Source organism: Enhydra lutris, unplaced genomic scaffold (genome assembly GCF_002288905.1).
Source record: "Enhydra lutris kenyoni isolate GAN:26980312 unplaced genomic scaffold, ASM228890v2 scaffoldscaffold12, whole genome shotgun sequence".
In the NCBI taxonomy this organism is placed as follows: Eukaryota; Metazoa; Chordata; class Mammalia; order Carnivora; family Mustelidae; genus Enhydra; species Enhydra lutris.
Genome location: NW_019154096.1, coordinates 61791361 through 61814218, shown reverse-complemented (window position 1 = coordinate 61814218; position 22858 = coordinate 61791361). Strand labels below are relative to the sequence as shown.

The window sequence follows — 22858 nt, the reverse complement described above, 5'->3', positions numbered from 1 at the left end:
TCCGCTTAATAGGGTTAAAAAAAAAAAAAAAGGAAGTGATTAAGAATCAGGCAGTCTGTTCCTGGGTCTATGAACTCACCACCTGCATGGACTTGGACAAATCACATAGCTTCGCTGGGGCTCAGTTTCCTCAACTATAAAACAAGAGTTGGCCCCTATCTGAGTTTCTTAACTAGGGATGTACATTCGAATCCTATGGAGAACTTTCTCAAATTGTGTATTCCTGGATCCCCTCCCCATCTCCATTCTACTGAATATCTTAGTATATAAATAGACTTTCCAAATACTGTCCAGGTGATTCTCTCTCACATCTCAGGTTGAAAAATGCTGGATCAGCCACTCGAACAATTTAACCGTGAGAGTAATGCCTGCTCTGGAATTAGAGCATGCTGCCACCATGAGGGGCTGCCCTGGGTGAGGCCTTATGTGTTACAAAAACTAGTCTGACTCCTTGCAGGAAAAACAGAAGGAGCCTTGGAATACTTATTCCTGGGCACCTGGTATCTCATGCTTCCTATTAAATTAAACACCCCAGAAGTTCCAACATGCTGCGTGTTAGTTAGGTCTATATTACAGAACATATTACTGTCTTTCATTGACTCTAAGACCAGCCCCCGCCCCACCCACACTAACATCTCTGAAACCGAGATGCATTGTACAATTGATGGAGTCTCGCTGTCACTTTGCAATATTTTTTTTTCCTATTGGTATCCAAAACCTGGCAATATGTCATAACTGCTGGCACCTGAGATTGGAAGAAACACACTATTTTTTATATGTCACCAGTTACTATACCATAAAACTTACTTATTTTATCATTTAACTCCTACACTAGGATGGGAGCTCCAAGAGGAGAGGGATTTTTGTCTTGTGTGTGTGTGTGTGTGTGTGTGTGTGTTTATAATTTTTTCAAGTTTTACTTATTTGAGAGAGAGAGAGAGAGCAGGAGCAGACGGGAAGGAGCAGAGGGGGAAGCAGACTCGCTGTCCAGCAGGGAACCTGACACGGGGCTCGATCCCAGGACCCTGAGATCACGACCTGGGCTGAAGGCAGATGCTTGACTGACTGAGCCACCCAGGCACCCGTGTGTGTGTGTGTGTGTGTGTGTGTGTGTGTGTGTGTGTGTGTGTGTGTTGTTGTTGTTGTTGTTTTATCTCCAGCGCCTAGAACACTGTCTAGTACATAGTTTGCCTCTGACAAACAGTCGCACTATGGATGAATATTTAAATAGAACCTAATAGTGATCTTTATTGCAGCAAACAAGGATACTGCCTGTGGGAACAGAAACACAGAGAAATGTCAGCATCTAGAACATCCAGGTCTTGTGAAAGGGGGTCAGCCTCAAGCATGGGCCGGGTGACCCCTAACTCAAGTTACTCAGGCCAGTGGGGAGAGGCAGATACCCCCAAACCCGACCCCAACAGAATGCTGTAAAGTACTCCTGGGGAGACAGATGTCCTGAGAGCACAGGGAAGGCCACCAGCACGTGGAGCAGCCTGGGGGAGACAGGCCTAAGGAAAGACCCGTTCTCCATGTGCTGGAAGGACATCGATCAGGGAGCCCCCGGGTGCTGGGCAAGGAAGGCTCCGCTTACCTGTAAGTTCCTATAGTGGATAGCACTGCGACAGTGGCTTATCTTCGCCATCTCCTCGCTCGTGTAGAACAGCCCACACAGCTTACAGTAAAACCCAGTCCTGGGTACCACGAACTCCACCCCTGCAGGAGGATGGGGGACAGACAGGCAAGAATTAGGAAGGCCACCTGTGACCCCTGAGGTCCTGCCAGCCAGCAGGTGGAAATGGGAGCAATGAGCTCCGTCCCTTGCTTGCTGTTGACCTTGGGTGCTTGTGGAGCTTCTCCCAGGTGGGTTTCCTCATCTGCAAAACCAGCCTGAGAAGAGGGCCGACTCCATTCCCAGGTGGTTAGGAAGCGATGTACTCCCCCAGGGCTGATGGAGGGCTCCACCATGCTCTGCTCTGCAGCTGCTGCTGGGAACTAGGCCCAGGCTCTCCTGTTATCAGCCTGCTTCCAGGGAAAGGAGGAGGAAGGATCTCGTTTCTCCAAGCTGTACCTTTCTCTGTAGCTGTTACGCCCAGGACTCGGAAAGGATGCCGTCATTTTTGTTTATTTTAGAATTATGCTCATTAAAGACAATTTTAAAAATACACCAAAGTGAGGCAAAACCACTTAGAGTCATTCCAATCTAAACATTTTCTTCCACACTATCTCTATGCAGACTTTCTTTTGGGAGGCGGGCAGTTTTCATCGAACCCTAAGTATGGTTCTGTCTCCTCCCTTTTCTATATAATCGTGTATCATAAACATCTTCCCATCCTCCAGTCTTTACATCTAAACCACCTAGCAATCACATCTTACTTATGACTTGGTAAACAGAAGTCACAGGATTCTGGGAGGCCTTCTGATTTTGAGGAGAGGAAACAGTGGCCCCATAGCAATAGAAGTGACAGTATCACAGCCCAGAGGATTCATCTCTGAAGGCATGGCAGCTGCTCCAGCCTTCGCCAAGGTGTGTGGGGGTCACTGTTCTCCTCTTGAAGCCACGGTCAGCAGAGTGGAAAGAGCCCAGGTCTGAGAGGGCACAGACCAGACTCGAAGAACCTGTGGGAAGCTAGGGAGAGTCAGCCGAATGCCCGTTTCCCCCGGGGCCTCAGTTCCCTCACCGCCCTTTGGTGAACTGTCAGCAGAAGACCCAGGCATCAGGGCTGTGAGAAGCAGGACCCCTAACGGAGCTGAAGGATCGGGACAGGTGGCTCTCGGAAGGCCTGGATCCTGCTTTCTGGCCAGGGCGGCTGGCATGTGCACACGGGCTGGGCTGGGCCGCCGCCCACCCGCTTAGTGCCCGTGGCCCTGCTGGGGGACCGGGGTGACGAAGAACTGGCCGCAGCAGATGGACGGGGGACCGGGCAAGGGAGCCACCCACCAGGGGAAGGGCCACTTCTGGCAGAAAGGGAGATAGGCCAGGTCTCCATCGAGACGCTGCATGTGACCACAAGCCTGGGCCTCCTTCTCTCTCCTCCTGCTGCCGCCTGGGAGACAGAGCTAAGTGCAGAGGAGACCCTGTCCTAGAGCCACTGCTTAGACTTGTAATTATAACTTTCTTTTCTTTCTTCCATTTCATTTCAAAAGAGCCACTTATCAGTGTGCAGCGGCGGGCCTGGAGGGAGACGGGAGCCAGAAGGCCTGCCTAAGGCCTGCTGTGACTGATTGCTCCTCTGTGGTTTGGGGCCTGCCTTTGGCAGCCTCCTCAGCCAGTTTTCTCTAACTGCCACGGAGCCTGCTGCCCTGCCCACACCAGCCCCCAGACGGGAGGGGGCCTCTTTTGGGCCTGCTGCCCAGAAAGAGGCTGTGGCCTTCCCCTCCTCACCTTCCTCCCACCCCCATGGCAAAGGACAGAAGCGTGACCCCTGCTCTGCCTGTGGCCGGCTGGCGGGCTCGGCCCTCCACCATACACACAAGCCGGTGGCAAAGGAGCGGTAAGCAAGGCCCGCCTCGGTCCTCTGTTTCCACAGAACAGCTCTCTCCTGCTGCTGTCTGTAGGGCGCAGATGCCCACACAAGACAAGATCAAGGAAACTGGGAAAGGAGAAGCACACTGGGAGGCCACAGGGAGCAGACGCAGGCCTGTGATCAGAGCTGCTCCCCCTATCCTGCCCCAGACCCTGCAGGAGGGATTGGTGGGTGGTCCCAGAAAAGAAACCTTGGGGTTTCACTGCAGGCCCCCTGGTAAGGCCTCCAGCATCCTCTAGGTTTTCTAAGAGGCCTTCCAGCCCGTGTCCTGGGTCCCCAAGAAGGGGCACCATTGTCTCAGAAGCCACCCCAGAGCGTAAAGCAGGGCCCGAGCTGAGCTGGCAGCTGTGGGCCCTTTCAACCCAAGCAGCCCAGTGACTGGAACAAAGGTTTCCACTGCCAAAAAGAAAAAAGGCTTGGAAATGACGGTAGAGTGGAGAGAAAATGGAATGTAGAGTCCGAAAGATCTAGCTCTTTTACTTACACTGGGTGACCTCGGGCACATTATTTAAACTCTCTGAGTTTAGCTTCCTCATCTGTCAAATAGAAATAACACCACCACAAAGGGTGTTACGGGAAGCACCTATCATTTTGTCTGGTGCTCAAAAAATATTCGTTTCCTGCCGCATGTTAAACATCTCTCCACAGAGGCCTTCTTGCTCTCTAACCAGGTCAACCCTGGTTAAGAACCAACCCTGGAGAACCCTGGCTCCGAAGGTGGGCAGCGACGCTTCCCTGCCCCTGCCAGCACCCAGCAGCTGACAGGCGGTACCAGGTGGTTAAAAGCACCGAGGAGGGAGAAGTCTGAGGAAGATATCCACATGCCTGGCAACCCCCTCCCCCACTCAACAACTGGGAGTTGCCATGGGCACCACACACCAACACCACCTCAGGAAGCCTCTGGAATGTGAGGGCCACAAGCGAAGCTATGGCATCACAAAAACTGTCACTGCCCCAACTCGTCTGGAGCCACTCAGTCCTCCCATTTTTCAGACTCTATTAAGCATGACAATTAAAGCTGTATTTGCTTTCTAATAATAGCTCCTGGGTCGGGTGATTATAAGTCCATCATCCTAGCAAAGCCTGCACTGGGTGGAGGGGAAGCTTGCATTTTGTAGCAATGCCCTTCGGTTCTGGAAGTGCAGACCTGGGCAGGCTCAGGCTGGCTGGGGTCACCTAGAACTGGCCTGAAACCTGTGGGCTGTGCCCTCTCTCTGTTCCCCATACCCCATGTTCCACGCCAGTCCCCGAGCACTGGGACTTCACCTCCCTTTACTCTGGATCCTTGGCACTCCCCATTCACCTCCCTGCTCTCCAGAGGGAAAAGCCTGAAGGCTGTTCCCTTCCTCCCTAGAAGTCCCTTTAGGAGTGATGGATTCTGGAGCATAAGGGTCATGTGGCCCCAGAGAGGAAAGAGGAGGGGCTCAATGACTACTTCATCAATGAGTAGTAACAACATAGAACCCTCCTGCTAGAAGACACTAAGACCTTACAAGTATTCATTTCCTCCTCAAACCAACTGTACATGGTAGGGTTCTATTACTAGCCTCCATTATTGACGAAGAAAGTCAATAAATCAAGGAGAAGAGGTTAAAGAGGAGACTTTTGTCCCGTAGCCAGCTGAGGTTCAAACCTAGGGAATCAGATTCCACAGCCTGTGCCCATAACCGCTGCACAAAAACTGCCTTTCCTACATTGTGCTTCCTGAACTGGAGGAACAGGAGGGCAGAGTGGTCTCGGATTAGGAACCCTGAGCTCTGACTGGACTTGCTACATGATCTTGGCTAAGTATCTGCACTTATTTCTTCTGTCAAATGTGGAAAATGGTACCATATCCCCAGCCCCTAAGATCAGTAAGATAATGGGCCTCAAAGCTCATCAGAGACCACATGCAATACAGAAGTACAAGCTGTTAGAGCCACAAGCTGGAAACAACCCAACTGCCCATCAAGGGCTCAAAATAATTACGCTGAGTGAAAGAAGTCAGGCAAAACCGGTATATTCCGTATGAGTCCCTTTGGTTTCAAATTCATATTTAGTGACAGAAAGCAGATCAGTGGTTCCCTGGGGACTGAGGTGTGGGGTGGGAGGAATTACAAAGGAGCATCAGGAAACTTGGGGGGTGATGAATACGTTCACTGTGTCACTGTGGGAATAGACTCACAGGTGCACACAAACGTCAAAACTGATCAACCGTACACTTTAAACATGAGACTTCATTAGTATCAATTATACTTCATTAGAGCTGTTTGTAAAAAGCAGAATGAGATACCATTTCCCTAACAGGTTGGTAAAGATTCAAAACTGATGACGTCCGATGCTGGTAAGGAAGCAGAGAATGAGAAGTCTTGCTCTGGCACTGAAAACTGGTATCATCTTTTTGGAGTGCAATTTAGCAGCAATTATGAAAATGTGAAATGGAAATATACGTAACGCCACAACCCTCACCCCCTGCTCCCAGCCTAGGACGCTGCCCTGCAGACAGCCTGGCACGCACACCAAGGTGACATGTGTTTGGAAGGGCAGCAGAGCAGAGAGGAAGCACGGTCCTATGAGTCAAACTACTGGGATTTGTATCCTGACTCCAGTCTTTGCTAGTCATCAGCTTTGTAACCCTGCATCTCCGATTTCTAGCTTATAAAATAAGGATAAAAATATTACCTACCTCATAGGTGTTTTGAGTGAGTTAAAGAATGAAGTAAGCACTAGAAATGATACCTGCATGGTAAATGATAAATATAAAAGCTTAACTATTACAGCATTTTAGCCATGGGGAAAAAATTGAAAACATCCTAAATGTTTACCAGTAGAGAAATGGATAAGTAATTTACGGTACATCTTTTAGGATGGAATATTTGCAGTGGTTAAGAAGAAAGCATTGTCTGTGTACTGAGGTGAAGAGGTCTCTGAGTCTCACTGTTAAATTAAAAAAGCAAATTGTAGAACATTCTGTGTATGGTGTGACCTAGTCTCCGTGGGTATGACTGCGACTACCTCTGGAGCTGAGAAGAACCTGGAGGGAAGAGATACAACACTTAACATTGACTTTACATGGCTCTTAGTTTTTACATTTGTCATAATAATCACACTTTTTGGAATGAAAAATAGTTTTTAAAAAGACACAAATGACAAGGTGGTGGAACTTAACTCTTAATTTTTGCTTGTGTGTGTCATGCAGATTCCACATTCTTGGACGCCAAGAGACCTGTGCTACACTTCCCCACCGCCGCCCAGAGTGCCTCGCATGGGGCACTCTATCCAGAAAGTGCTACTCAGTAAAAATAGGTACTCTATGAAAATGGAACTTTTGAAGGGCAGAAACAGTAAGAAATGTTTCAAAGGAGATGAAAAGAAAAAGAGAAACCTGATGGAAGGTGTGAGCCTCCATTTTGTCCAGCCTGAGGAAGCAGACGTGTGGTCATAAGTTCTCACATAACCCGTCCTTCTCGTGCTTCCTTGGGACGCTTTCCCACATGATACCTTCCTAAGTTCTCTCTCCAGTGGCTGCTAGGCTCCCTTGTCTCATTGCTTTCCAACCTCTCAAAGTCAAGGCAAAGACTCGAAGAAGAAGTGGAGTGGGAGTCAATGAGTTAGTGGTGGCAACAGAAGCTCCAAGGGCACTCTATTGAAGTAATTTCACTCCCCACCCTGAGATTCTAGTTAACTCTCTCCTTCAAAAATGTGTCCAAGTGATTCTATTATTAAGCTCCCTTCCCACCCCCCGCAACACTTCCACTATTGAAAATTCCACTGCAGAATTGATCTGATTCAGTTCCATGTAACAGGTGAAAAAAACCTAAGGCTCAGGAACCCCAACCTATCATTCCCTGTGAGGGCTCTGCATTTGCACACTGCCTGTACAAGGCCCGAGCCACTCCCTTCTCGGTGCCTCCCACCAGCCGCACCTCTGGACTCCTGAGCTCCATTCTGCCTCTGGCTGGGTTGCCTTCTCTAGCCAGGTGGGTTCTGTCAGTACCTTCCATTCCCAGGGCCTCCGAGAAAAGTATTTTTACATCTCTCTCTTTTTATTGACTTGTTAATAAAGGACTTGTAGTGACTGGACAAAATAAAACCCAAAATACATTCCTGGGTATGACTTGTCTGAGGTCATGCAGTCATCCAGTAAGTGAAACAGGAAGGAAAGGGGCCCAGGTCTCTCTGTGTTCAATGCTCCTCTATCAAATAGAGAGTGTCTGCCCCAAGTGCAGTCTCACCAACATCATTGCCTCAGAGCTGGTCTTTCAAAGAGAAAAAAATGTAGCATTGTCTTGGAAAGGGCTGGGGCAAAGAGGGTAGGGAAGCCCGTAGCAGAAGAAGTTCATTTCTATTGACTTTGAGTGGCCACCGGGGCCTCTGACCTCTGCTTGAAAAAAGGCTGTGTGGTCAGGAATAAAGCATTCCCAAACAGGGAAATCGAATCTCTTTTTGCTCCGGTTCCCAGGGCAGTACTGTTCAGGGCCTGACCCCATGAGGTATCTGGTCTACTATCGGGAGACTGAAATTGCAAGAGACTTTAAAGATATGCACTATCCATAGAATGGTTATTACACCCGACATTAAACATAACAACAAAATGACAAAAAAAGCTTTCTCGAGCTCTCAGATGTTCCCATGGCTCTATGTTTTCCTGGAGCTGAATGCTCAGGAAGGACTGCGTACTTCACCTACCTAGAGGAATGCTAAGTTCACTGAACACATCCTCTGGTTCCCAGGAAGGCAAAGAGAGGGGCTGTTTCAGCTCCACTTCGGCGTGTTCCGGTGACCTCACGTCCAGAGATTTCATTTCCATGAACTTGGGGTTTTCTGCAAAATATGGGCCAAGGCAGAGAACTAAGGAAGCACAATGTACTTCAAAGACCCTCTCCTATTCTTGTACTGTGTGATCAGGAATGGTCCCTTGCACGGTTTAATAACATGAAGCTAGGGCGAGGACTGCTAATTAGAACCAAAATGCTGTAATTGAGAGTTGTTCCACTGCCAAAAGAATGCCACACACATGAACCCTTGGCAACTCTGCACCTTGGGTCCGTGGAGGATGGGCCACTGCCTCCTTTGGCTGGGATGATCCCCGCCTTGCCCCCCACCTCAGAAATCACTCCCTCTCTGCAGGCAGGAGGATTACCGGAGGGCAAACATTGCGCTGACGTCTCTAGGCACAGAGGCTGGCACAAAAGGCAACGACACGTTCACCCCAAGCCTGTTGAGCAGTGTCATTAAATATGAACTCCAAACACTGGGTACGCTAATAAGCCATTAACACCAGTGCGTGTTGAGACCTATACGGCCAAAGAAAGGGGTTCAATCAGGGCAAGGTGAACATCTCGCTCCTTCTTTATTCCTGCCTTCCACAGACACAGCCCAGGCCTCCCTCCGGGTTTCTCTGGCAACAGCAAGGCAGCTGCTCCCAGCAGTTTCCATGGAGACTCGCAGGTGAAAAACAGCTCAGGTCAGCCTGCCACGGAGGAGAGCCAGAGCCTCCAACTCCCGGACAGGCTCATGCCAGCCACACGGCACTGGCCGGGAAGGTTTCTTTTTAAGCCTTTACGCCACGGTTTCTGCCCCCGACTCTGGTCCCCCTTCCTCCCACCTTCAGCATGCTGCAGGCTTTCTGTGAAACGAAGCCCTAGTTATTTTCACTCGCAGAACACTGAGGGCTGCTCCTCCTCCCCGCCCCGCCCCCCACGCCGTAGCCCTCGCTGGATCTTTGTTTCCACTTGGCAGGGAAGACACGGCTTAGCCTATTTTAAACTCTGTCTCTCATGATGTCATAGTGCCGGGCACCCACACAACATCACCTGCAGTGGCGGCGGAGGACAGCCTGGGACAAGCCTCCTTCCCCCATCAGGCCACAGAGATGAGTGGGTCTACGGTGGGAGCAGCAGGAACGGGCCGCACCCCCCAGGACCCCTCGTTCTGCCCTCTGCCCTTTCGGGGCTCCCTTCTAGCTTTGCACACTCCTGCCCCCTCACCCGGGCCTCACAGGAGTGACAGCCTGGGTGGTCCGCCTTTGGGCAGGCTTGAGAGGCTGTCTACCCATCCAAGGAACCAGAGCCCCTTGGCCTGATAACGCGAAACTTTGGCTGATTTTAGTTGTCAGAGTCCACCTGGGCTCCCGTAAATTCAGGGAAGTCTATCCTGTCTGAGTCTGCTTCTCAGAAAATGTGTGGCCTCCTATCTGATTTCCTTTACACCATTTGCCGAAAAGCACTAACCGTTTAACCAGGACTTTGGAAGCTGGCTTTCTGCACCAGCTTGAACGCTCGTGTATGTTCCAGCCTGCACACGCCCACATGCCTCCCTAGGTGAGCAGTGGTCCCATCAACCCAAACGCACAGGAGAAAAGGGGGGTAGTTACCCTGGGTCGACACTCCTTGGCAAGCCTGGCTTTGGAGGTCGGTGTCGGTGCGAGGGCTGGCTTTCCCCTGCAGGGGGCTGCCTTCACGAGCCCCATCTTCGGGGGTCCCCTTGGCCTTGCAGTCACCGAGAGGTGGGCTAGGCTGCCGGGGCCCCTCTTCTGCTGGCTTCAGGGAAGACATTTGCTGGAGTGGAGGGGCCAGACGCACATCGGAGCGCTCCCCTCCCTCTGCCTGCTTCTCGTAGCAATCTGAACCCTCCAGTGAGAGGCCTGTCTTACGTTCAGCTGGCTTCCGCTCAGCATCCAGATTTAGGCCAGGCATTTCCACGTCCATGTCACTGGGACAGCTCGTGGAAGCAGAAGGCAGGTCTCCGGGTGTCTTGAGGCTGATTTCCATGGCCCTGTTCCCTATAGGCTTCTCTCCCTCGTGGGTGAAATCCTTGACTACGTCCAGGTCTAAGGTGGTCGTCACGCAAGGACATATTTCTGGGCAGATTTTGTCCTTCTGGTCAATGGGCACAATTTCTTCCAGTTCTGGGATGTCCGGTTCCATAATAAAATCTTCCTCCTCCCCAACCTCGTCCACTGTAACCAGCTCCTCCATGTTGGTGGGATACCAGCTCTCCCCTTCTGCCTCGCTTCCACTCTCCCACTCTTGCTCCTGAGCAAACATGCAGAAGAAAGGTCACAGTTTGACAGAAGAGCAGGTCCTGGCATTCAACCAGAGGGCGCAAACCCTGACCACAGAGCCCCTCAAATCATGCAGATCCTGAGCACTCTGACTTCTGCCTGGGAACACCGACTGGGCGATCAGGAGGTGGGAACCACTCAAGCCCCACATCACTGATTCTTCCCTAGGATGAGGCTCAAACACAGCCTTTAGAATCAGCTCCGAATGCTGAGTCCGCCATGTTTAAAATGGCACAGAGAATTTCAAACCCTGGTGTAATAACAGGTGCTCAAGAAACAGTTTTTGAATGAATGACTGATAAAGTTATAAACTCGAAACAAATCAACTGGCTGGGGCTATTTGCTTGCAGGAAGGGTACCACTAAACGGAACTGTAGCAAAGTCCCCCTCAAAACTGCCCCAAGCTCCCTTTCCCACAAGGGTACAACTTCCATGGCCCCGCCTCAGGCTTGGCCCCTCCTGCAACTCTGTCACGTCCCCAGCAGCCAGATTTCAATCAGCTTCCTCACCAGCCAGCGATATTCATCTCTCCACCTCTCCTGACCAGAAAGGCGTAAAGCTGGCTGCGTTCCAAACACCGTTCTTTTTGCTGAGGCAGCCACAGCACTGTAACTGGATTTTTTTTTTTTTTTTTTTTTTTTTTTTTACTTTAAGTAAAATAATCTTTACAAGCACAGTAGATGTTTTGTTAATCCCAGGGTCTGGGCAGGCTGAGGTCAGGGCCCTAGCTTGAGCATCCGAAGCTCCCCTCTTCCTCCAGCCCCTCCCAAGGGACCTATTTTGGGAGCCTGGCTCCGAAGCCTGAGTCTTTTTTGGGCTCATGTTTTCCTCTTATGAGTACAGCCAAGTTGCTGGAGACTGAGGCAGAGCCCAGGCAAGTAGTAAAGATCTTAATGAAGATCTGCAGAGATCCCAGGCAAAACCATTCTTCCAAGAAGCGCTGGCTTCATTCGCGGAATCCCAGGTGGGGTTTTGGCCTCAGCCCATGCAGCAAGTGGGGCATCTCGGGGCAGGACCAGGACGCCTGCGACGCACGGCCCATGGGCCATCATGCAGATGGGGCTGTCCTGCTAGCACCTGGGACCACCTTTACCTTCTTTGTCCTTGGGTCTTCTGCATCCGAGGACTCCGTTTCTTTCTCCTGCCTGGCTGGTGATGAGGTGCTTTCTTCCACGCCCTCCTGCTCCTCTTTTCCAGCCTTACCAAAGAAGAACATAACAAACCAAATCAACGGTGAGCAGTGGCAGAGGAGAGAGGGAGCACCGGGAGAGAACACAGTGCAGATAATGGTCCTCAGGTGTGTCTCAGAGGCACCTTGTCCTTCATCCTCACCAAACCCCTTGGAGGCAGGTGCCTTGCCTTTTACAGTTGAGGAAATGAAGGATCAGAGAGGTTAAGTAACTTGCTCAAGTCACACAGACAAGTGGAGGCACCAAAATGTCTCAAGGGTTGGACTGATGTCTTTAGTGCCGCAGAAATCTCTGGCAAACTGGGTGTTTTCACAGTTGTGAAACCTACAGGCAGGGAGAGTGAGTAAAGGGACCAAGGGTAAACTGGCACTGGGGTTGACAACCATTGTGGTGACATCTCCCCCTCAAAAGATCTGTTTTGGCCATAAAAATCACATCCAGGCCACTTACGAGTAGGAAGGGGGTTGTCAGCCAACCAGTGTCCCCCTCAACCTTTTTTCTGTCCTCTCTCTGACCTAGAGCTATAGCCCCAATTAGCAACCCCCTCCCTTCTTCCTTCCTTCTATTCCCTCCCTCAGAGTCAGTCCCTCATGAGAGTTAGTGTTCCTGTCTGAGACACTGAACAACCAAAAGCAGGTGTTTGGTTTGGGAATTAAGGTCTCTGACCATCCTTGAGAACAGGGGTCAGCAAACTCTCATCCTCAAGCCAATCCGAATCAGTGCCTCTTTTGATATAATCAGTGAATTAACAAGTCTTCCAAATTTTAAATAGTTGCATTTTAAACGATTACATCAGTGCCCACATAGTACCCTCACTTTGGCTTCTTGGCCCACATAGCCTAAAATATTTATGGTCTGGTGTTTTGTAGGAAAAGTTTGCCAATGCCCATTTTAGAAGTTTTTGGAGAACATTCTCCCATGACTTCAACTTCGGCCCCCAGATCAGTGACTCTCCCTGGACCTTCTCGAGGGTATGTTGCATTTTCTTGACAATTTTGCCTGAGGTTCTAAGTAATGACTCGAGTTCTGATTTCTTCTGAGCAGACAGACCTCTCTGGAGTTGACAAGGAGCCAGCTGGGGCAGGAGCTCAGGGCTGACTGGTTTAACCAGTTATGGTCAGACAGGGGAAGAAAGTTGAAATCCTTCTGTCCTTGCTCTTTGTGGCATCTGGAGCAAGAGTCCACTGTATGCTCTGCTCCAGTCTTCTAAGCTAACCTAAGTGCAAAGCAGCTCCAAAATGTCTTTTTAGCCATCAGAACCCATAGCGTCTACCAGCAGGAGATCTCTTTATTTTATCTCCCTGAATAAGCTATCTACGGCCCTCCCTCGTCCAAGTAAGTAATCCTCACCCTCCCCAAGCAATTCCTACAACCACACACCTCCATCAACATAATAGAGACCTCCCTGCCCCAGTTCAAGCTGGGAGAGGCCAGACGGCCTGGCTGGCTGGAAGCACCTTGCCAGTTGGATCCCGGTGCTTCCTCCCTGCAGACAAAGGAAATGCAGCAGTGCCTTCAGTGCACTCTGTGCCCTGGGATCATGTGAGTAGCAGCTTAAGGCAAACCAACAAAAGCAACAATGCACCCAGCTGCCCACACCAGCTCACAGACTAAGATATTAGGTCCCAACTATTGCAAGCAGAGATCCACTGCCACAGGGATAGGGCTACTGGTAAGCTACCTCCTAACTGTTCTCCCCTTTCTCCTCTGTAGCCTCCTCCCAAGTCTATTCTCCCCAAGGTGATCAAGAACGATCACTCAACAATGCAAAAACTATCATAACCTCACTATACCTTCTTGCTTAAATATTTCATTTGTTTCCCCTTGCACTTGGGATGAAGACAAATCCATAACCTGCCTACAAGGCCTTGCATGATATGACCCATTGACAAACCAGATATACCTCCCGCCATTCTAACCCTGGCTGTCTCTGATCCAACACACTGGCCTCCAGCCACAGGGCCTTTGTACATGTTGTTCTGCTTTCCTTCCTTTTCTTTTTACTTTTTTTTTTTTTTAAGATTTTATTTATTTATTTGACACACAGAGAGAGATCACAAGTAGGCAGAGAGGCATGCAGAGGGGGAGGAGGGAGCAGGCTCCCCACTAAGCAGAGAGCCCGATGCGGGGCTCGATCCCAGGACCCTGAGATCATGACCTGAGCTGAAGGCAGAGTCTTAATGCACTGAGCCACCCAGGCGCCCCTCTCCTTCCTTTTCACTCAGTGAAACCCACCATTCCTTCAAGTCTCAACAGTCACATCCTAACCCAGGTAGGCCTCTGATCTGTCACAGGCATATACTCCATTGCCTTCTTAGCACTCAACACACATGCTCCTCTACTCATATGAGGAACTGATGAGTAGTCTTTCCACTAGACCTGAGCTCCATGAGATCGGGGTCATTTCAGCTTTCACTCAGAACCGCAGCCCCAGTGCTAGGCGCTCTGTGGACATGAGTCTATAAAAAGAGGAGACCTGAAGGCTTAAAGGAGGCGGCAGAATAGTTAATTAGGGTCACACTTGCCTCGCATGCTTGAGTCTCTGTCTAGGCTCTGAACTCAGAATGAATAGTTCTTCTATTTTTCCATCCTATGGACTGTTTATACTGGGGGCTGCATTCTAGGGACCCCTGGGCTCCACCTGGTCCACAGACATGTTTTGGCCTATACAATTTCTAAAATGTGGGAAATTTCACAGATATCTGGACTTTGGTGCTGCTCCTCCAAAAATGATGGATCTAACAGCACAGGACATGCAGTCCTGAATGGCGGCCATAAAATGGAGCTGAGCAGTGGCTAACTGCCCCCAACAGAAAGGTCCCTCCTCCCTGGTCTGCCATAGTGCTTTGTCTCCATGTTGGCTTCACACCTATTACCTGGTCCATATCCCCTGCCTGGCTTCCCTTCTCTAAGCATCTGGGTCTGTAACCCTTGACTGCTTTTCTTTCCTGTGTTCACTGTACTCAGTCACTTGATTTCTTTCATCCTATCTGCGGTCTGTGGTCAAGGTTGGGTCCCACGGGTGGACCTGGCCCCAACACCGAGCAGCACACATACTGGCCTCTCCAGCACAGGAACTTTCTCCGGAGATCTTGGAAGTTTCAAATGAGCACAAGCTCATTAAGTCCTACGACTGCCTCATGATCACACTCATTTCACAAATGAGAAAACTGAGGCAGAGAAGAACAGGGTGTGACCTGGTTCTCAGAAGCCAGGCCTGTCTCCATGGTCCGGGTTCAGTCATTCCTTCCTTCCTTCAGCAAATACTTACTGAACACCTGTTCTGAGTCAAGGCCTCATCTGAGGGTCTGGGGACTTAGCAGTGAGCACTGCAGACAAAAATTCCTGCCCTCTGGAGGTTACATCTGGGGGGAGGAAGAGACAGACACTAAATAAAGACAGACATCAGGGGATAGGTTGGACCTAGGAAAAGTACGCAGGGAAGGAGAGGAAGCAGGCTGGGACATTGTGGTTTTACGTAGTGGGATTTCTGGCCAGAAATACACTTGGAGAGAGTGTGGCAACAAGTAAACACAAAGGAGGGGAGGAGGGAGCCTCGTGGACTTTGGGGGGGGGTGCCAAGGCAGGTGAACACATGTAAAGGCCCTTGTGGTGGGAGGGGCCCAGTATATCAGGAGAAAGGCAAGGACACTGTCCTCAGGCCTGTTGCCTTCCAGCTCCAAGTTTAGTCATTGCCATCATCTAATTCCTGGGGCAGCCCTGGGGGGCTGGGGCTGTTTTCAAGATTGTGATACACAGTTTGGGTCAGTGAGGAAGGCTTGGTTCTGCTGATAATCCTCCAACTGGTGTCGGGCTTCCGGGCTCTGAAGCCACTGAAGCAATCCGCTGGGGACCCCAGCAAGTCCCTTCCGACCGCGCTCTGGGGCTGTAAGAGGCAGAACCAGCCAGAGAGACAGCACTTGGGGAAACCCAGGGGGTTTTCTGGGCATCTGTTTTTGCATCAGGGCTCGGGGCACGACCCACAGTATGTGTCACCTGAAGAGGGCCAACCGACGAAAGCACGTAGGTCAAACAGCAGGAGCAGCCAGCTCACTGAAGAAGGGCGGCAGAAGTGGGGTGCCCTGGAGGGGGGCAGCTCCACCCCTTTGCCATGGGGACACAGGTTTCTAGGCTGCTGGCATGTGGCTGAGGTCTAGGCTGAAACTCCTGCCCAAGGGGCTGTTGCTTTCTGTCCCTCTGAGCCTCTTCCTAAGGCACTGACCCATCACTAGCTCCTTTGATCCCTCCAAGCATAGACACGCTTCTTAAAAACATCCTCTGGGGTGCCTGGGTGGCTCATTCGATTAAGCATCTGCCTTCAGCTCAGGTCATGATCCCAGAGTCCTGGGATGGAGTTCTGCATCAGGCTCCCTGCTCAGTGGAGAGCCTGCTTCTCCCTTTCCCTCTGCCTGCTGCTCTGCCTACTTGCGCTCTCTATCTCTCTATCAAATAAACAAACAAAATCTTAAAAAAAAAAAAAATCCTCAGGTTCAGAGGTCCTCAAGATTCAATTCAAATTCTCAGGGAGGCACCCGAGGGCCTTCCACCCAGGTCCCTAATCTCATCTCCTGAGCTCTCCCTGCTATGCCAGTCAGAAGAAACTGTGGCAGACTTTGCGCTGGGCAAAAAAGACAACAGGGTGTTCTTTCCATGGAATGCTGGGCAGTTCGTTGTCTAGCAGACTCCCTCCAGGAGGTCTGGTCCCACAGGAGTCTTCACCTTTTGTTATGGTGAGCTGAAGTCTTACAGCCCTGTAAATTGCTGAAGACGGAGAGTAGGGCAAACAATTCTCATTCATAGAGATGCAAAGGAATTTTATCTGGCAGAGATGCCACTGGCTTCCCATGCCCATGGAAGAGGCCAGTTTTCGATCTGTTAGCAAATTCACTTCTGCGTTCCCGAGCACCTCTCCATGTTGCCAGCTTTCTGGATTCTCCTCTAGACCAGCATTTACATCTTGCCGGCACCCTCATTAATTCACGAGTTAAATAACATCTTTGACAAGTATTCATTTTATATGTGCACAAGAGACTTTACTTCTTAAAGACATTATTCTTTAAGACGCCCTAAAGATGCCGCCACACCGAGTATTTGCAGGTTCTTGGAAACAGTCTTCCTTTCTTGCTTTTGCCCTCACTGTTTCCCACATTGCTTTTTTCTCCTGCCCGGCTCACACATCACCTCTGTGCAGCTTTCCCTGTCCCTGCGCGGAGGGAACGCCCCCGGAGCAGCTCATCCGCTGCTCTGCTCTGGCACGGGCCCCACTGAATGTCAATCATTTTTGTAGCTCTCCTTCCACCATGAGACCTTGGTCTTCGCCACAGCATGGACCCTGTCCCATTCACCTCTGGACGCCCTGCGCCTAGCACACTGCCTGGCCAAGTGGCCGAGTGCATGGAGGAGTAAAAGCAGTAGTGGACAAACACGTGACTCTTCAGTGTCCCTGGAGTCGAGAACTCTTATTTCGACTTTGTCCCTGTCACTAAGTCCTGGGTCAGGCTAGGAAATACGCATGTAGGATTTTTAAAGCTGGGTTCTTTATGCAGACGCACCCTGCTCCCCAACCTCCTCTATCCCGCTCCTACCTAAACGTACGTGGTTTGGGCAAGAAGGAAGCGTAAGCCCAGTGAGAGGGTGAATTTTGTACCGTGAGTCCTCACGATCCGCCGTGTGAACTACAGCTAAGCAGTATGTTACAAGCCCTTTCAGACGTGTGGATGAAAGGGGCCAGCCAACGGCTGAGCATTTTTATTACAGTGGAAATAAAGCTCTGGACACTGTCCAGAGCAGCACACCAAGCTCTGGGCACCCAGGGTGAGTTCGTGGGTGGTGGCTGCTTCTCTTTACCGCCTCTCATCAAACCCCAAGGTCAGCGGATGCTTTGGGCAGGAGAAAGGATGGAGCAGACCAAAGATCTCACCTCCCTGGGCGGAGTGCGGTGGTGCAAACACCGCGGGACCCCTCCAGCCCAGACACACACAGGACCACAGAAGGCCTCTGTGACACATCACTGCCTAAATTCCAGCCACAGCAGCAGCGTGCCGAGGGATTTGGAGCCCCAGCGCTCTGCTGTTTGCAGACCGTGTGGCCAACTAACTTAGGCTCTCTGTGCCTCAGTTCCCTCATCCATAGCCATAATTGTATTATTACCCATATTACCTCACCGTGGTTGCTGTAAAGATTAAATACCTTGATTGAGATAAGGTGCTTGGTTCAGTGCCTGGCACAGAGTCAACCTTCAGTAAGTGCTTCATTCGATAAAGGTGCACCATCATTATGTTAACACTGCCCGGCCCGGGAACCTGCCTCTCCTTACCTGGGGGAGAGAGTGCGTCATTACCTCATTCTCCGCCATCCTGCTTTCTCTTCTATCACCAGCTCCTTCTGGGTCTCTGTCGGGTCTCTTGGTTCTGTTCTTCTCACTCGGCTTCGACCTGGTGCTCTCAGGGGCACCAGTGACCTTCGGCTCCAGCCCGTCTTCCTTGCCTGAGTCCTCGGTGTGGGGGTGTCTGCTCTCCCGCAGTCTGGCCTCCTCCCTCCTCCTGGACCTCCCGGGAGCATCCTGCTGCTGCTGCTTTACGTACTTGTCTGACTTTCCCTTGGGCTCCTTCCGGTAGTAGCCCTCTTCTCGGCTTTTGTAGCCCGAGGCAGAGTGCGGCAGGCTGGGGGACCCCGGCCTCAGGTGCTTTTCTCGGTGGCCCCTCCCTCCTTCGAGCCGCTCCTCTAACTCAGCTTTGTCCAGTTGCCAGGGGTAGTGTTTGCGATCGTGCGTCCACATGTCTGCCCTGTCCCTCTTGTCCTCCCCGTTCTCCCTCCAGGGGCCCGGGTCTCGCTCCTCCTCCCTCCTGGCATAGGGCGAGTGCTCCCATGAGTCCCGGCTGCTGCCCCAGTCGGCCCGGGTGGGGCCCAGTGGGCTGTGGGAAGAGCTGCAGGAGGTGAAGCTCGGAGTGTGGGACCTCGGGGACAGTGACCGGCTCACGGGACTGCGAGACCGTGGCCTTTCTGGGCCATATCTGTTAGGGAGCAAAGGAGTGGGTTTTAGAATCTGCACATCCCCGGCCCCCATACACAGACATGCCCAGTTCCTTGCATGGACACACCGCACACATAACCCCATAACACATGTGGCCATTTGCTCTTCACCACAGCTGTACAAAAGACACAGAGTGCTACAGGAGAAAGCTTTTCCTCCTCTGGGCTTCTAGGAGGATTTTCCCTAAGGACAGTCCTGGTCATCTCTGTCCCTCTACTCATTCTGCTCCTGGGAACTGGCATAAATAATTAGACTGGTTTGGCTCCACTCCATCTTTGTTCCTCTTGGAAGGAAGCTAGGCTCAGGGGGTGGGCAACGCTCCTCCTGGGGTGTGGAGAGGTTGCCCCAGTCCAGCCTGGTGGGCAAGGCTGCCTGACCCTGGGGTTCAATGGTCCAGCCTCTTGACTACAAGACCAAAGCCACAACCCACCTGGTCTCTACTGTAATGGCAGCCTCTTGGCCGTCATTTGTCTTGTTTACTTCTCATCTCAGTTTGTTCAGATCCTAGGCATGGTAGAAGGATGCTAATTACTGGGGGGGGACGAGAGTGAGGAGGCCAGACTCAGAGATCCGAAACCAAAGAACGAGGAAGGCATATTAGGGAACCTTAGAGCTCCGACCTGCTCATGTTTCAGATGAAGAAACTGAATCCCAGAAAAGGACCTTAATCTGCCTAAGATTCAGAGCAGGACCTCCTAGTTCCTCCCGACAGTTCACCACAGAGCAGCAAGCCGCAGGGTATGGCTTTATATGTATCTTTTTAAAAAACTCAAACAACCATTTAAAAAAAAAAAATCCCAAATAAATGGAAATCCCAAATCCAAGCAGCTACATAGAAAGATACACAAACATATGAACACACACTTTCTCTTTCCCTCTCTCCTCTTCCTGAAGGTTGTTTGGTTATTAAGAAGATCTACTTTATCGTATTTATATCCTTTATTGTAAAAGAACAGGCGATTTTCATTCGGTTCCCAAATACAGGAAACCCATGCAGCCCTGACTGACCAGGGGACACCCGTATGTGGCTCACTGGGACCAGGCTGCCTTGACCACCAGCGGGGAATCAGCCTAGACACTGACCTCTGCAGTGACGTTAGAGCGCCACCTGTGGCAGCAGTGGGTAAGAACCACAGATTGTGCTCTACTCTGCTCTCCACAGGGATGGGGTCTTTGTGGGGCAGTGGGAAACTTGTAGCCCCCTCCTGGTATGGTCACAATTTCAGTAGGAAGAAATAAATTTGAAAACTGGATGCATTCCATCTTCAGAGGAAGTCACTGGTCAAGTCCCTACTTTTTTTGGGTGGGGGCAGGAGGGTGGTTCCCCTACGTTCCTCTTCCTACATCTACATTCACCCCATGAAAAATCAACAGGTGGCTATAAAAGGAACACACACATACACACACACACACACCTACCTACTTTCAGACTGTTTTAGCAGGAGTGTACACTTGCCCCAAAGGGCTAAATATCAACAGAACCCCTCTTCTATATATTGCCCCCCAACAAAGGACAAGCTGATGAGAGGAAGCCTACCATTTTGCATTTTCCTGAGGCTTACCCTGAGCAGCACTGATGCCTTCCATCAGGCACATGGAAAAGGAGGGCCCAAAAAAGGCTGATGGACAGGGCAGGGGCAAGGGCAGGACACAGTGTGACTGAATAACCCCTACGAATAAGAGACAGGAGAGCATCCAGCTGCCCAGAATCCGCCCTGATGCCCAGGGCTGAGGCCTCACCTGTCTGCTTCCCGGAACATGTCCCTCTCCCTCTGGGAATGCATGTCCTGGATGATGGCAGCCACAGTTTTCCCAGGTTTCTAGGCAAAGTCAGAGAGGTCATCGTCAGACCAGAGATGGCCATGCAGACGCCGAAGAGAAGCAACAAGGACTCAGGTGCACGGTCCGGTCTACCCAAGGGGAACAAAGTACCTTCTTAGAGGAAGAAAAAGTTTAATCCAGGGCGTGAGGAGTGTGAGCAGGACGCTGAATGGAGCGGCCCTGACATTTTGGGTACCTCTTTATCACAGAACACCGCGAACATACACAAAAGCACAGAGAATGGTATTTTGAAACTCCATGCGCCGTTTGCATTGTCAACAATTCTGACCAATCTAGTTCATCTGTACCCCCACCCACTTCCCCACCCCACAGAATACTCTGAAGCAAATCCCAGCCGTAGATCTTTTCACTCATCCTATGAAGACACTGACGTGGCTCAGTAACCCCACAGGGGGACCATCCATGGTGCTCATGGTCAATGCATCTTGCTGCTTTCAGACAAGGGTGAGAGTCCAAGCCCCAGACTGCCCGAGGGAAGCGCTGGCATCCTGGAGCGATGCCCCTGGACTTGAGGATCTCAACCCAGAAAGAACAGCTTAGCTCCGCCTCCAGCTGGCTGGGTGATCTGGGGTCAAGGCTTGCTGTCTGTGGGAGACTCCCTCCCTCCACCTAGAAAGGTGAGATAATGAGGCCCATCTGGCATCCACCAGCAGCCTCGAGGCATGGCAGCATGGCGGGCTATGCTGATAAAAGTCACAGGTGCTTGGCCTACATAAAAGGAGCTGCGGGAAGCTTTCCTCTGACCCTTCTGTGGCTGTTTTCCATGTCTCAAAAGTCCCAGGAAGATGCTGAAACCTTCCTTATGAACCCTGAACCTGTCACAGCCAGGCCCTGCCACAGCAGCCCTGACCCTTCTCGACATGACTGTGCTTCCCGGGGTCTTAGTCCCTTCTCAGCCGACTCCTTCCTCCCAGACACCCTCTCTGTTGAGCTGATTCACCTCAGCCTTCAAGCCCTACTCGGCAATCGTTCCCTGCTTTACACAAGCCAGTCACACTGCCTTTTGCCACTGAACTTCTAGGAGCTCCAAAGTGATGCACTCATGTTTAAGTCTTGTATAATTTCCAGAGGAATAGCCTGTCTCTCCAGTTACACAGCAAACTCGCCAGCCCTCAGTACCGTGTCTTATCTGGAGAAAACCCTCAGTCACCACTTGCTGATTGAACCTTCCTGAGTGCACCATGGAACATACCCAAGAATGCTTCTCGGGGCCGATGACACTCTCTGTGGCTGAAAGGCTGACAAGACCAGTGGCTGTGAAACCAGGCCTTCTGCCCCCAAACCTCCTGGGACCCTCAACCCCACCCCAAATCTCTCAGGGAAATCTCTGGCCAAGGGAACCTAAAAACTCCCCTGATGCTTCTCCAATGCAGTAACTGGGAGACACTGGTTTAAATTAGCCCAAGTTCCCTTCCGCATGTAAGACACCATGGTTCTGGAGAACTCTCTCTAGAATAGCCCAAAACAGAGCTCATTCTTCTCGTCCAAGTCTGCAGGAAGAAAAAACTCACTTTTTATTGATCCTTCTGATTTGGTCTTTCTCATTCTGTGAAAGATTCTGCTCCAAGTGCCCTGAGGAATAGAGCCTCTGCCACAAAGAAGGTATGGGGAGACCTGATGGCCAGCGTGAGGAAATATTCAGGGGAGGAGATGAGAGATACCTTAAATCTCTCCTTTTTCTCCCTCCACTTTGCCTGGTGAGCTAAAGGTAAAGGTAGAGGAAAAACAACAATCAAAATACCCCCCCCCACCTCTGCAAGTTCTGGTGGGACCCCAAGTGGGGCCCTCCGTGGCCCAGAGACGCATAGAGATGGTGTTTTGATGTCTACCTCCCCAGTAGCCACTCCCCCTCCTCCACCCTGCCCTGAGGTGACACAGGCCTGGCCAGCCACGGCATGGCCTTCCCTAGCACAGAGATTGGCTCAGGGAAGGACATGTGTTCGGAACGAGCCCGATCACGATCATGGTGTCTCTCGAGACGTCTGAGGAAGCTACTCCAAAAAACCCAGGCTCTCTTGTCCCAAGAACAGAACGGGGAGGAAGAGAAGCCAGACGGCAGCAGTGGATGAAGCCATCACGCCACCTAGAGGAGGGAGGGTGGGGCTGCCCGGCCACCCAGGGAGACCCTCAAAACAAAGCCAAGCGAACAGAAGAAGGCAGAGTGGAGAAGAGCCAAGTCCTAAGGATATCACTGAGCAGAAGCCAGCTGCACCTGCAGCCA

At 51.1% G+C, this 22858-nt stretch overlaps 1 protein-coding gene across 1 annotated transcript in view; it reads right to left on the bottom strand.

Annotated features, from left to right (window-relative positions):
• Positions 1-22858, bottom strand: part of LOC111144962 (RNA binding motif protein 20) — a 188474-nt gene that overhangs the window by 5417 nt on the left and 160199 nt on the right. The window contains exons 8-13 of the mRNA XM_022499597.1: positions 20536-20615; positions 18103-18775; positions 11666-11770; positions 9883-10543; positions 8196-8330; positions 1595-1716 (exon numbers count right to left, since the gene is read on the bottom strand). Coding sequence (XP_022355305.1) covers positions 1595-1716; positions 8196-8330; positions 9883-10543; positions 11666-11770; positions 18103-18775; positions 20536-20615 — 1776 coding nt within the window. The remainder of the gene's footprint in view (positions 1-1594; positions 1717-8195; positions 8331-9882; positions 10544-11665; positions 11771-18102; positions 18776-20535; positions 20616-22858) is intronic.